The following is a 13755-nucleotide window of genomic DNA, read 5'->3' on the forward strand; positions in this document are numbered from 1 at the left end:
CTTGGAACTTAATATCCTTGCTGACTTAAATTAATAAAGCTGCACCATTTTATACAAGCAATCGAACAATATCCTTAGTTCTCACTTTTCCTTTTCGATTATAAATGATATTTGGGTTGGAAACGTAGATCCACTCACTAACTTTTCACGACTTTTATAAGATTCAATAATGGCTAACCAAGTTTCCATGACTATTCCTTTTCTTATATACCCCTTTCTTTCTGCAATCTAAAGTCTTTCAATTTTGTCCTCTTAAAAATATCAACAAAGATGGGGAACTTCCTTTTAACTTTCAAGTGACTAGAATCATTAATAACTTCTTTAACCATAAAGGTTCTCTTGATGACATTCATAATATTCTAATTTCTTCCATTTCCTAGTTGATGTAACCTTTACTTTTTTGGTTAGGATGAAAATTTTTGCCAAATTCTCTCTCAAGCTAGTGTTTTTACCAAACAACATGGCTTCCTTTAATATCTCTGCGACCTCATCATCCCTGGTTTTTTTCATCATCATCATCCTTTTATTAGCTCAAGTTCCAACCTTATCAAGTTCAAGCAATGACAACTATATGGTCTGCAGCAAACAATTCCATTGTGGGAACCTCAAAAATGTTAGCTACCCTTTTTGGGGAGGTGACAGGCCTGAGAATTGTGGGCAACCAGGGTTAAAGTTAACTTGCCTGGAAGATGAAGAAACCCAGATCACAATCATGTCAGTAAGTTACAAAGTCATCGAAATCAACATGGATATACAAGCTTTCACTGTAGCCAGAACTGATTATCTTCAAAACCTTTGTCCCCAAACCCTGCTCAATACCACCTTGAACTTCAACCTTTTGAGTTATGCTTGGAACCTTGAGAACATAACATTGTATTACCATTGCCCTTTGATTTCCAACATATCTTCAGGGTTTCCAAGTCTGTTTAACTGCAGCACCGGCAATGGAACAGATATGGTGAACTACTATGTTATAGCATCTGTTCTGGGCAACCTTTCAACTGAAGTGAAAGATGGGTTGAGATCTTGTGATAGCCATGTGATTGTTCCAGCTTTTTATACTGCAGTTGAGACAATCAAGAGCAACCCAACTCCAGACACTTTGGTTTTGCCACTTGGTAATGGATTTGGATTGAAATGGGATGCAAATATAGCTTCCAAATGTGAAGACTGCAATGGTTCTGGTGGTAGGTGTGGATATAATAAGAGTTCGAATCAATTCACTTGTTATTGCCCAAATCATACTGATGCATCAACTTGTCTTTTATCAGGTATGCAGTAAAAAACACATTTTCTTTTGAATAATTAGAGTTTTTTGGATCAAATTAATCAGGTTTCTTGGTTTAATTGCTTCATATATGCATTAGAGAGCACCCTTTTTTTTTCCCTGGAAAAGAAACTAGAAAAATTTTCTAAAACCCGCAGCTTTTTCAACCGAGATCAAAATCTAGGTGCTTACATCCCTTTGATATATATCACAATCGTGAACTCCACATGGATTCTGTTTGCTGGGAAGTGGTTTTTGATGGGCATAAATATGAAGAATTTGGATTATGTTAATATAAAATCAAAACACAGTATTGAATCAGTTGTCTGCTGTCAGTCAATTTGAAATATAGTTTAGGTGAAAAGCATCAACTTTAATGCAAACGAATGCGAATATTTTATTATTCTAAAGTTACATGTAATATGGTTGCTTTTTATACGAAACAGAAGGAAAAAAAAAAAAAAAGAAGTAAACTTTACTACACTATTATTAATAAGTTTAGGTTTTGTTACTTAATTTTAAAAAGTTACAAAATTGTCACTAAACTATTTAAAAGTTTTCATTTAAGTTATTGAACTATTCGATAGTTTTTATTTAAGTCCTTAGGCTATTAAAGTTTTCTTTAAAAAATTCTGACTAAGAAGCTCTAAGCGATAATTTAACAATTGGTATGGTAGATCAGTACCCATTGATGAATAGAACATATATTAGATTCAAGCCGATCTGACGGTCAGTGTCGGAGATTGGAAAAGAAAACTATTTCGATTTTGGTTTGTAGATTCGTGATTTTCCTAGCTATTTCATAAAAAAAATTTAAACTGTAAACAAGAAAGGGGAGAAGAGTTTTCGATTGGTGCAGGCGGTGTGAACGGAGAAGGCCATACAACAACGATTTTAATAGCCTAATCTTAAATGAAAACTTTTGAATAGTTCAATGATCAAATTGTAACTTTTTAAAGATGAGTGACCAAAACGTAAATGTACTAATAATTTAATGATCTTAGGTGTAGTTTACCTAAAAAACAACAAGAAAATTGCTTAATAATTTAGTAATAAATTGAACCATCAATCGAAAATAACATTCAATTGAAGCCTTAATTAAATATAAACAATCAATTAAGCACTTGAAAATCAATTTTGAGTAAGCACCCAACATTGGTAAGTTATCCGTGTGACAAAATATAGTAATTTTCCTAAAATGTTTTAAAAACATTAAAAAATTTTAAAATTTACAAAAATTTAGAATTTTCAAAAAGTTAAAAAGAATTTTCAAAAGTTATAAAAAAACTACTAAAATATTAAAATTTTAAAATTATAAAAATGCACGTGTTTTTATTATAATTAAAAATTATAATTTTTTTGAAAAAAGCAAAAATTATAAAATACTAAAATAATACAAAATTATTAAAATTTGTATAACAATTATAAAAATATAACAAATTATAGGAGACATGATTGATCAATTTATTGATATCATCAATATAAGCATTAGTGCTGTGTGGGAACATGCTGTTGTTCTTAGAACCTGAACCTCTTGCCTTCTATGTTAATTAAATTTTGATTTTTTTCTCGACAGTTAAACTTTTTATGTGGCACCTTAATAAATCATGTAGACACTTTTTCATAATTTTATATTATTTTTATTTTTAATTTTCTAAAAAATTAGTATTTTTGCAATTTTTATAATTTTGGAAATTCTAATTTTAATAATTTTATATTATTTTAAATAAATTTTATAAGTTTTGAAAGTCTAACTTTTATTTTTTTAAAAAATTCCTATTATTTTAAAAATTCTTTTATTTTTTGCGGTTTTATAAAATTTTAAAATTCTACTTCTTTATTTTTTTTGAAAATCTAAGTTTTTATTATATAATTTTAGATTTTCTAAAGAACATTTTAGAAATCTTTTATGTTTTTAAAATTTTAAAGGAAAATACCATATTTTATCACATATCAAATTTAATAGTGTTAGGGCTTACACGAAAATTGTTTTTTTTAAGGTTTAATTGATTGTATATATTCGATTAAGACTCAATTGGGTGCTATTTTCAATTGAGAGTTGAATTGATTATTAAATAACTTTAGAGGGTTTTTTTCATATATTAACCAGCAAGAGTAATATAGCCAAAGAAACAACTATATCTTTACTCTTGAAAACTCATTCTGACCATTTTAATTAGGTTAAAAATCTATAACTCGTATTTTTAGTAAATTTAGAATCTAGTTTTTATATTTTTATTTTAAGAATTTAGTCTCTTTATTTTTAGATTTTAAAATTTAAGTCAAATTGATAACACTGATAAACTTATTTTGCAAAATTCGAGTTCATTAAAATGTTATTTTTAGTTATATTTCTTCCGGTGAGTATTTCTTTTTAATTTTAAAATGTCATACCAACGAATTTAATAAAAGAAAGAGTATTAACAATTGAGCCTAAATATTGAAATATAAAAATAGAGATTAAATTTTTAAAAATAAAAATATATGGATTATATTTTAAATTTGTGAAGAATGCGAGTATCTATAAACATATTTTAACCTTTTAATTATCAAACTTGACATGATAAAACTTTTAAAATTTCAAACATAGGTCGATTGAGTTTTAGCTTGAATGGCATAGACATTGTTGCTAATGTAGGAGGATGCGAGTCCGAGTGCGTTGAATAGTATTATCCTCTTATTTATGGATAGTTTTAAGCATTGTGTCAAAAAAGAGTACTAATATAGTCAGAACTTGACATAATCGTCTATTTTTACCGTGGCATGGTCACTTTCTTATAGGAAGTTCCTGTATGAGAAAGTGGAATTCTAAATTTCTTGGATTTAATGTTACAGGGTCATCTGAAGGTGCCGGTTTGAAGATTAAACTAATCATAGGTAAATATACTGACTCCTTTATATCTCTATTTGGAATAATGAAAATCAACTATTATGAAACTGATCCCATCCCTTTAAAACAGGGTTTGCAGTGGTTGGGGTTACTGTTATGGTAATTTGCCTTGTGGCGTTTGCCTTGAAGCTTAAGAAAGGATCGTTGTCAAGTGGGAAGCTGATGAATTTACAGCCGAATATAAGTAAGAACACTAAAAGGGTAGAAGCATTCATCATGAGATACGGGTCAGAGCTTGCTCCAAAGCGATATTCTGATTCAGACATCAAGAAAATCACCAAGTCGTTCAAAGACAAGCTCGGCGAAGGAGGATTCGGCACTGTCTACAAAGGCAAGTTGCCTGACGGTCGTCTTGGATTTTGTTATGAGAGTTCGATGAGAGCTTTGTTCTATGAATTCATGCCGAATGGATCATTGGATAAGTTTATTTACCAGCACGGATCGCCGGATAAAATTTGTATGCTAAACCGGAAAACATTGTTTGAAATTGCTGTTGGCATTGCTAGAGGACTAGAAAATCTACATCGAGGATGTAACACCAGGATTTTGCATTTGGACATAAAACCACATAACATCCTGTTAGACGAAAACTTCGTTCCCAAGATTTCAGATTTCGGTCTTGCTAAGTTATGCGAGCGGAAGGAAAACATTCTTTCATCGATAACTGCTCGAGGAACAATAGGATACATTGCTCCAGAACTATTTTGTCGAAACTTTGGAGGCATTTCTTACAAATCCGATGTTTATAGTTACGGGATGATGGTCCTTGAAATGGTTGGAGCAAAGGAAAGCGTTCATGCCGGAGGGTCTCTAACAAGTGAAATGAACTTTCACTCATGGATTTACAAACATCTCCCACAAGATGCATTCAATCTTGAAGGAATCACAGCAGAAGATGAAGAAATAACTAAGAAGATGGTTATAGTAAGCTTATGGTGCATTCAAACTAATCCATCAGACCGACCGTCGATGACGAAAGTGCTAGAGATGCTACAAGGAAATCTTCAATCATTAGCAATTCCACCAAGACCTTTTCTGTTTTCTCCTCAACAATCGCCCCCAAACACCTCGTCTACAATATCATTATTTGCATCATCCATTACCATGAACACCGAATAACTAGACCACGGTAAATTTTTTTCCTTTTTATTATTAAAAAATTAACTTCTTTTACCTTATAGAAAATTTTTAATGCATGTATATTTCATTAGAGTTGTTTGGATCAGATCAGATACCGATCAAACTATTATACAAGTAAAATAATGAACATTTGTTCAAATCTTATTCCTACTAATATTAAAATCTAAGTCAAAATCATATTTTAAATGTATCCAACTATTTTTCAAAATTTATTTTAAACCTTCTTAAATATCCAAATAGATTTTCGACACATTTATATTTCATAACAGTTTGTTAGGATACAGGGTTTATGATAAAGTTGTTCTCATAATAGCTTTCATTGTTTATATATATCGCTGTCATGTATTTATTTTTATCTTATATGCTTTAAGAGTTTGATCTCTTCAATTAATCTCCGAATTATTTATTTTAATTAAAATAAATTAGATGATTCCTGCAAAAATTCAATTGGATTGCCCTTTTTTACTTTAAATTATTTTAATTTGTTTAAAAATAAAGGATGAGTCACAAGTAAATTATTACTCTTTGAATCTATTGATCAAACCATACTTTTCTTACTTTGACTTGACAAATAATTAATAATATGAAAAATCATTTACTGCGCTATTACTAGATTTTAAAATTTCACAAGTAGACGTGAAATATTATTAAAAAACCTGAAACATACATGTGTTTTATATTAAATCTTGATTGTAGAGTTAAAATTCTTTTTATATTAATTACTTGAGTAAATATTCGGGATAAAAAGTAAAACTTTAATCTGAAAAAAAATTATGCTTTAATTGATAAAAGATTTCTTCAATTTTAATATTGAGTAAATTTATTTTTTAAATATTTTAATCCCGTCAATTTTAAAAGTGAACATATAAAGATACTTAATTACAAAATTAATATTTTTGTCAATTGTACATAATTTTAATTTGTATAATACCTTAAAGTTTTCAAGTTTTGCTTATTTATATATATGTTTTTAATTTTGTATTTTTTAAAATAGATATTTTTAAATTAAGACTAAATTGATAATATATATAAACATTGAAACTTAATTTGTTATTATATCAATTAAAATTATGTATAATTGATGAAAATATTTAATTTAGTTTAAATTTTTTAAAGGGCTTTAGGTTAGTTTAATAAACTTTCAAGCTTCAATACATTTGATTGTTTTAACAAATAACAAGTAATTATATGCTATTTCCTGGGAGTAATGTCTATTTAATATCATTTTAGATTTCTTGATGAAATTTTGGTTTAATATCAAAATTAAAATTATCAAGGTTATAAACTTTAGGTTTGAGTTTTACTCTCATGCATGAATTTTATATTTCAATTATTAATCCATTTATATTTATAATAATTAATTATAATTGTAATTATTTGTTATTATTTTATAATTTACGCTCACAGAGAAAGGAAAGTAACAAAACTGATAAAAAGTCACAAGACATACCAACATAAATTTGACTTTTGACCAATCTTTTTCCTTTTTGTCCTTTTTTCAAAAAATAGACAAAAATATGACCAAAAACACTATTGGTTAACCAAAACTGAATTTCAAGTCAACAAAAAATCAGTTTTATTGAAAATATCTTAAATTTGTGAAAATGATCCCTTTTAGTTAAAACAAAAAAAAGCCCATCCCTATCTATAAATAAAAATAAAATAAAGAAGACGTTTTATAAATAAAAAATAAAACTGTATTTTTAAGTGTAGATAATTTATAAGCAAACAGTAAAAATTTTCAGCTATAATTTTCGTAAATTCCTAATTATATATATTTTGTTATATACTTTTTATTTTATTTTATTTAATGGGAGATGGGTCCCACCTTATCTATCGTCACGCTAACCTGCATGATCACGTGAAAGGGAGCAGAGGTGGGAGGTCCCCCCGAGTCCGCATCATCTTTTGCTGGACTCCCACACATGGAGACACAGAGATCGGTTATATAACTTTTTGTTTATCTATTAATTTATTTGGGTTGGGCCGGTGGGAGTAAACTCGCACGTGCGCCGAACTTTTGACACTTGTGATATTATTATTATCTTGCTTTTCTTATTGGATAGTCATCGACGACAAAGACGGTTGCTGAACCGATAATAAGAATACTGGACACGTGGCTTCCAAACGTCACACTTTGGTCACGCAGTTAGAGAGACTAACATGTTGCTTTATCATCTGCATTTTCACTTTTTCCAATTTGTCCCTCCTTTTTCTTAAAAAAAAATTAATTTAAATATAAAAAAATTTTATATTCCAAGATATAATAATTATTCAACACATTAATATCTATGGACTTGTTCAGCTAATGCTTAAAAAATCCTCTGCCTCTATTTTTTTTTTTAAAATAACTTCTTTGAGTTGATGTTGATGCAAATTTTAAATTATTTATATTATTATTCACCTGTATTTTATTAGCAAAATTTTCAATGATCAGTGGCAAAGTTGTAAATTGAGAAAAGATCAAGGGCGATGATATCCAATAAGTACAGTTTTAGCTGACCACCTCGCAAATCCGTGTTAATTTCCAAGCACTTGTTCATTTCATTTCAAAGCTTTTTCTATCAAACATACATCTTCTGTTTTTCTTCCCGGGTTTTCAACTTTAACAACCCAAAACCATTCCCGGTTTCCGGGTCTACCCATTAATCCGTCGATTCGATTCCACCTCCAACTAGATATTATCAAATCTGCTTTCACAGTTCCCCACCGATTCACCCGTCTGTAAGCGCCGCCGTTTTATATCTTCAGTCGCCGATCTAAAATTTCTAAACTTAAGATCCTTCCCCGATCAGCTCACGATTGAAACGGCGTCGTTGCAGCAAAAAAAATCATCGCTTTTAACTTCACACACACGATTCTTATTCTCTTTCCCTTTAAAATTTTTGATTAATTTTACTCAAATTCTTTTTTTTTTTTCTGTTTTCCTTTTAATAGGACAATTTTTTTTTTCTATAAATTCAATAATTCTAGCATCGATTCTTCTTCTTTTTTTTCCCTTCGATTTGAAATGACGTCGGGGACGAGGCTACCGACATGGAAAGAACGAGAGAATAACAAGCGGAGAGAGCGGCGGAGGAGAGCAATAGCAGCGAAGATCTTCGCCGGACTTCGGATGTACGGTAACTATAAGCTTCCGAAGCACTGCGATAACAACGAAGTTCTCAAAGCTCTTTGTAACGAGGCCGGTTGGACCGTCGAACCCGATGGAACTACTTATCGTAACGTAAATTACTATCATCACTTTAACTTTTTTTTCTGCTCTTTTTTAGTTTATTGATTAATCTTATTAGGGAAAAGATAGAAGATAATGCCAATGGAACGGTTATTGTTTTGTTTGAAAATGAAATTTCACTGAAAATATACGTTTTGTTAATAGCTTGTTTGAACTCTAAGATTACTTGTTTTATTTTGTTTGTAATTTTTGAAAAATCGAGGCAACGGAAAATTGCTATTTCGGAATTTACTCTCTTTATCGATTTCTTTTGGCGTAATTTAGTGCGAAGATCATAGTTTTTAATGGAGTAATAGTAAATTAATAATTACAAAAAATTCCAATAAAACTGCGGTCCGTATGCTAATTTGTGCCGCTTCTTGCGGTGCATGTTAATCAACGGAAGTGTCCCCGTTGTGCTAACATACGCCGATTCCGGCGGGCTAATTTTGAAATCGGAGAAACAGGAAGATCTGCTGCCAACGGTTAAAATGCACGGCTCGAACCGGAGTTAGTGTTTTACACATGGCATCAATTTGTTTTTTAATTCTTTTCACTGCTTTTGTTTATTAGTGTTTCTTCTTGTTTGAGGTATTAGTGTTATTTTTTATGCTGGATCAGGGCAGAAGCGTCATTTTATTAGTCTTCTCTTATTTAGATCTGGTCAGCCCTCTTTTTAATATCTTTTTATTATGTGTTTTTTTACTCTCACTTTAGCCAACGCGTGAGCCGTGAAGCACCAACGAAAGATTCTTCTCTTTCTTTGATGACCGTATTCCATATAACTTGTAGTTATTCCAGATGAGAAAGAACATGGGACTGATCATCACACTTAAAAAAGAAACCCAATTTGCATAGATCTCGAGGAAAAAGACCTAACTACCCTTGTTAAATTGATGATTGTGACTGAAGTTTTTGCACCATGTGAATTTACAGTGTGCTCTGATATACTCTTTTTTTTTTTAATTGCTAAGTAACAAAGAGTCACTCGTTTGCACAGTTCCCCACTTTGCCTAACTTTCATTCAGTTGATCATACAAGAATTTGCGTTTTCTTCAGACTTGGCAATCCGTTTGTGTTTGTATTTTTTTAATAATTGTGTTTAAGCCTTTAAGGTTTTATAGATATAATAATATTTTATACGCAAATAATTGATTTTATATAGATTCTGGCACATGTTATGTTTCTTATTTATTTTGTTTGTTTATGGTTGCTTGGCTGTATTTACAAATTATCACACCTTTTGGCCAATTTATTACCCCATTTTTATTACCACACCTTTTGGCCAATTTATTACCCCATTTTTATTATCACACCTTTTGGCCAATTTATTACCCCATTTTTACTTGTTTTGATGTCTTAGCTTGATTACTCAACTAATTAATTAGTACGGCCTACAATTGTTTAGAACTCTGAATCAGATGGACTATGTCTAATACTGCAGCTTAAAGGGGGAGTTGAGGTTTTTATCATGCATTAAACAAAGGTTTTTGCTTCTAAGCAAACTGAGAATTTAGCAGAGAGATGAGGTTTTCAGGGTAGATATTGTGATTTGTATGTCTGATATGTGAACTGGTGGAATCACATTGTGTAAAATGACCTAATTACTAAAGCTCCAATTAGCTGATATTGTTCACATATGAAATGTTTTAAAATGGAAAATAGGATTATTTTGATGGAAAAGCGAAATGAAGGGGTGAATATAATGATGCCCTAGTGTGGTGGAATTAATGACATTCATAAGAACTCGAATTACATGTCTAATCAAATGATGGAATGAGTTTTGGTTTCTGAGATGCTATTTGTTTAAATTTCCTATTTCCTGGGTTGAGCATACTTTGCAGTTACGGTAATTTTATCGCTGCATGTGATTCTAGGAATTTAGGGCACTGATAGATATCTAATTTCTGCAGGGTTGCAAGCCTGTGGAGCGCATGGATATAGTAGGTGGATCTGCAACAGTGAGCCCCTGTTCATCTTACCACCCAAGCTCTCGTGCTTCTTACAACCCAAGCCCTGCATCATCATCTTTTCCAAGCCCAGCTTCTTCTTCGTATATGGTTAATCCCAATGGTGATGTGAATTCTCTTTTCCCATGGCTCAAAAACCTCTCATCTGCATCCTCATCAGCATCCTCTTCCAAGCGTCCCTATAGCTATATTCATGGTGGTTCCATTAGTGCTCCTGTCACCCCTCCATTGAGCTCACCAACTGCTCGAACCCCACGAATGAAAAATGATTGGGAGGACCAATCTGTCCTTCCAGGTTGGAGTGCACAACAACATTCTTTCCTGCCTTCTTCAACTCCCCCTAGTCCTGGTCGTCAAATTGTTCCTGACCCAGAGTGGTTTTCTGGACTCCAAACCCCTCATAGCCGACCAACTTCTCCCACATTCAGCCTTGTCTCCTCAAACCCCTTTGGCTTCAAGGAGGAAGTTTTAGCCGGTGGGGGTTCCCGCATGTGGACTCCTGGGCAAAGCGGGACATGCTCACCTGCAATAGCTGCAGGTTTAGATCAGACAGCTGATGTTCCAATGTCTGAAGTTATTTCCGATGAGTTTGCATTCGGAAGCAATGCAACAGGGCTAGTAAAGCCATGGGAAGGAGAGAGGATTCATGAAGAATGTGGATCAGATGATCTAGAACTCACTCTTGGCAGTTCCAAGACTAGGTGAGTTTGTAAGCTCGTTGCATCAATTAGCTAAAATTGACCATTTTTTAACCTTGTTACCTTAACTGCAGATAAAAGTCCGTGTGAGAAAAAAAATCACTGCCCTCTTAGTGTGAACTTCGATCCCAATTATTTATGCTCTCCGGAAAAAGAAGGGAACAAAAGGGATCGAGGTGAGCCCGAGTCTGAGCCTTTACTCGCTCTTGTTTTAGTTTTCATTAATTTTTGAAAATTCAACTCTGAATTATACATATATAGTTTGTACTGAAGGCACCGAGGTAGTTTCATAGCCTCGTAACCGGCGGCCCTTCTCTATTTAGATCTTAATTTTCCCAAAAGGAAAGAACCGTTATACTTGTATGATTGTTCTTGGTTTTTGTTTAGGTTTGCCATTAGAAGAAATGCCTGAATGACTGTTTCTCAATGGCGGAATCATTTGTGAGAATTAGGATAGGTTAAAGTTTTACCATTTTCTCGTTGTACATCGCACACATTTTAACCTTATCATTTTGTCACGCTTTTGAGTATCCATTATCCAAGTCCACTTCATCTTTTCCTTTTTTTTATTTTATTATTTTCAATCCTTTTTCATTTTTAAATCCATCTGTTTACAGTTTTTGTTGACCACACCACTGCGATTTCTGCTAATGGAACCATTGGAATTGCTTTATTATGTCACGTTTTTTGTTTTTATATTCACAAAACATGTGAATGTGGGAAGGTAAATGATTTCAGCTGCGGATGCTATTTTCAGTGCTATTGCTTAATATATATATATAATTTGAAATCAAACCAAAAGAAAAGGAAAATAAAATTAAACAAGAGTGGGTGGATTCGGATTGGGTATTTTTTTGGATCCATATTATTGTTTGAATTGTTTTTAATTTGGGTTTTCTCGAGCTTTAATTTTTTTGAGCTTGGCTCCTTTGGATTTGGACTTTTCGGGCTTCGGGTGGATTTTAACATATTCATATAATTTTTGAATTTTTTAAATTATAAATGTTTTAATTTCAATTATAATATAATAGCACAATTTAAATTTATTTTATTAAAAGTATAAATTATATATAATATGCATAAATGTTACATATTTGAATTATTATTAAAATATATATAAATAATTTTTTGTAGTTTCTTGTATCTTTATATTGAAAATTAAATATTTTATTTTATTAAATTAATAAAATTAAATATTCATTCTAAAATAAATTTTCGAAATCCAAATGTTTTATTCTAAACCCAAATCTAATAAAATATAGATAATTATCTAAACTCAAAATAAATTAATAAATTAATTATGTTTATAATTTTAAGTTCAAAATAAAATGAAATATTCAAATTCAATTTGTAAAATTTAAAAACACAATTTAAAATCTAATTTAATAAGAATAATATTTCATTAAGATGTCAAAATTTTTATAATATTTTATATATTACCAATTATATATATCTATTGTAATATACTAAATTACAACAATTACTGGTACTATAATATTGTATTAATATATTATATAATATTATATTGTGTATACTAGAATCTATCATATATTATTATTTATAATTAATAAAATATACATCACTATATCAAATTAATAGAAAATGACATTCTTAAAATTACGAGTATTATTAACAATTTAACTAAGTAAATATTTATATATATATTAGATAATCATATTGTCGAAGCCGTTTTTTTGAAAACGAAAATTATGTTGTCGACTTTAAAAAATAAAAACTGGAGTCGCCACTGATCCGTGATTTAGGTGTGATCGGCTCACCTTAAAAAAACAAATTTTGTCTACGAAATTTGAGAAAATAGGTTCGGGAGTCAGTTACGCACGAGGAAGGGTTAGCACCCTCGTAACGCCCAAAATCGGTACCAAATTGATTATTTGATGTCTTAGTGTCGAAAGTTTAAAAGATTTTAAAATAAGCTTGAATGATGAAATTTGCAAAAGGATAACCAATTGTTCAAGTCATGTAAGAAATCGAGTCCCAATACGTTAGGGTACAATCCCTCATAATCCCCAAACTTTGAATATCACTTTTATTTTATGCGAAAATCTTCATTTCGAGAAAGTAACATGCCACACCCAATACGTTAGGCACGACAAGTTAAATTCCCAAAATGTTCATGCATTTTGAATAAAGAATATTCTCGGTCGTTTAAGATTGTCAAAGAAAATCAGAACCCAATACGTTAGGGCTCAATTTTCCTCGAAAATCCCAAACTTCGAATATTGCTTTCAAAAAAATCCCTTGAATCAAGAAAATAACTTTGATGTATGGTTAAAACCAAACCAAATTTTCAAAAAGGGTATGTTAAAACATTAACGTACAATATGAAACAAATACTTTAATTTAAAATATATGTATATATGTATTTTCAAAATATAAATATGAGACATAAATAAATTTTGAAAACATGTATAAGCATATATTAAAACAGGTATATATAAGTATACGTATATAAAATAAAAAAATAAATGAAATATATAAAACAAAACAAAGACCTATTATGATTTCTAAGAAAATATGCATGTATATATATGTATGCTAAATTTATGAAAATAAGA

At 30.7% G+C, this 13755-nt stretch overlaps 2 protein-coding genes across 4 annotated transcripts; both read left to right on the top strand.

Annotated features, from left to right (window-relative positions):
• The first annotated feature begins 281 nt into the window (after window positions 1–281).
• On the top strand, window positions 282–5436 carry LOC128041057 (LEAF RUST 10 DISEASE-RESISTANCE LOCUS RECEPTOR-LIKE PROTEIN KINASE-like 2.1). Its single transcript, XM_052630359.1, has 3 exons — window positions 282–1271; window positions 4103–4144; window positions 4228–5436. The coding sequence occupies exons 1-3, from the start codon at window positions 410–412 to the stop codon at window positions 5274–5276; spliced, it is 1953 nt and encodes a 650-aa protein (XP_052486319.1). The 5' UTR covers window positions 282–409; the 3' UTR covers window positions 5277–5436.
• Window positions 5437–7813: 2377 nt separating this feature from the next.
• LOC105777152 (BES1/BZR1 homolog protein 4) lies at window positions 7814–11709 on the top strand. 3 transcript variants are annotated; one of them, XR_001128202.2, is made up of 4 exons: window positions 7815–8523; window positions 10425–11182; window positions 11254–11355; window positions 11567–11709. XR_001128202.2 is itself a non-coding variant. In XM_012600247.2 (3 exons), the coding sequence occupies exons 1-3, from the start codon at window positions 8308–8310 to the stop codon at window positions 11255–11257; spliced, it is 978 nt and encodes a 325-aa protein (XP_012455701.1). In that variant the 5' UTR covers window positions 7815–8307; the 3' UTR covers window positions 11258–11709. The 3 variants fall into 3 exon arrangements, 2 of the variants coding, with proteins under 2 accessions (XP_012455718.1, XP_012455701.1); XM_012600247.2 differs by having other exon boundaries at window positions 11254–11709; XM_012600264.2 differs by having other exon boundaries at window positions 7814–8523; window positions 10425–11709.
• The last annotated feature ends 2046 nt before the right edge of the window (window positions 11710–13755 follow it).

The sequence above is a fragment of the Gossypium raimondii genome, chromosome 1 (genome assembly GCF_025698545.1).
Source record: "Gossypium raimondii isolate GPD5lz chromosome 1, ASM2569854v1, whole genome shotgun sequence".
In the NCBI taxonomy this organism is placed as follows: domain Eukaryota; kingdom Viridiplantae; phylum Streptophyta; class Magnoliopsida; order Malvales; family Malvaceae; genus Gossypium; species Gossypium raimondii.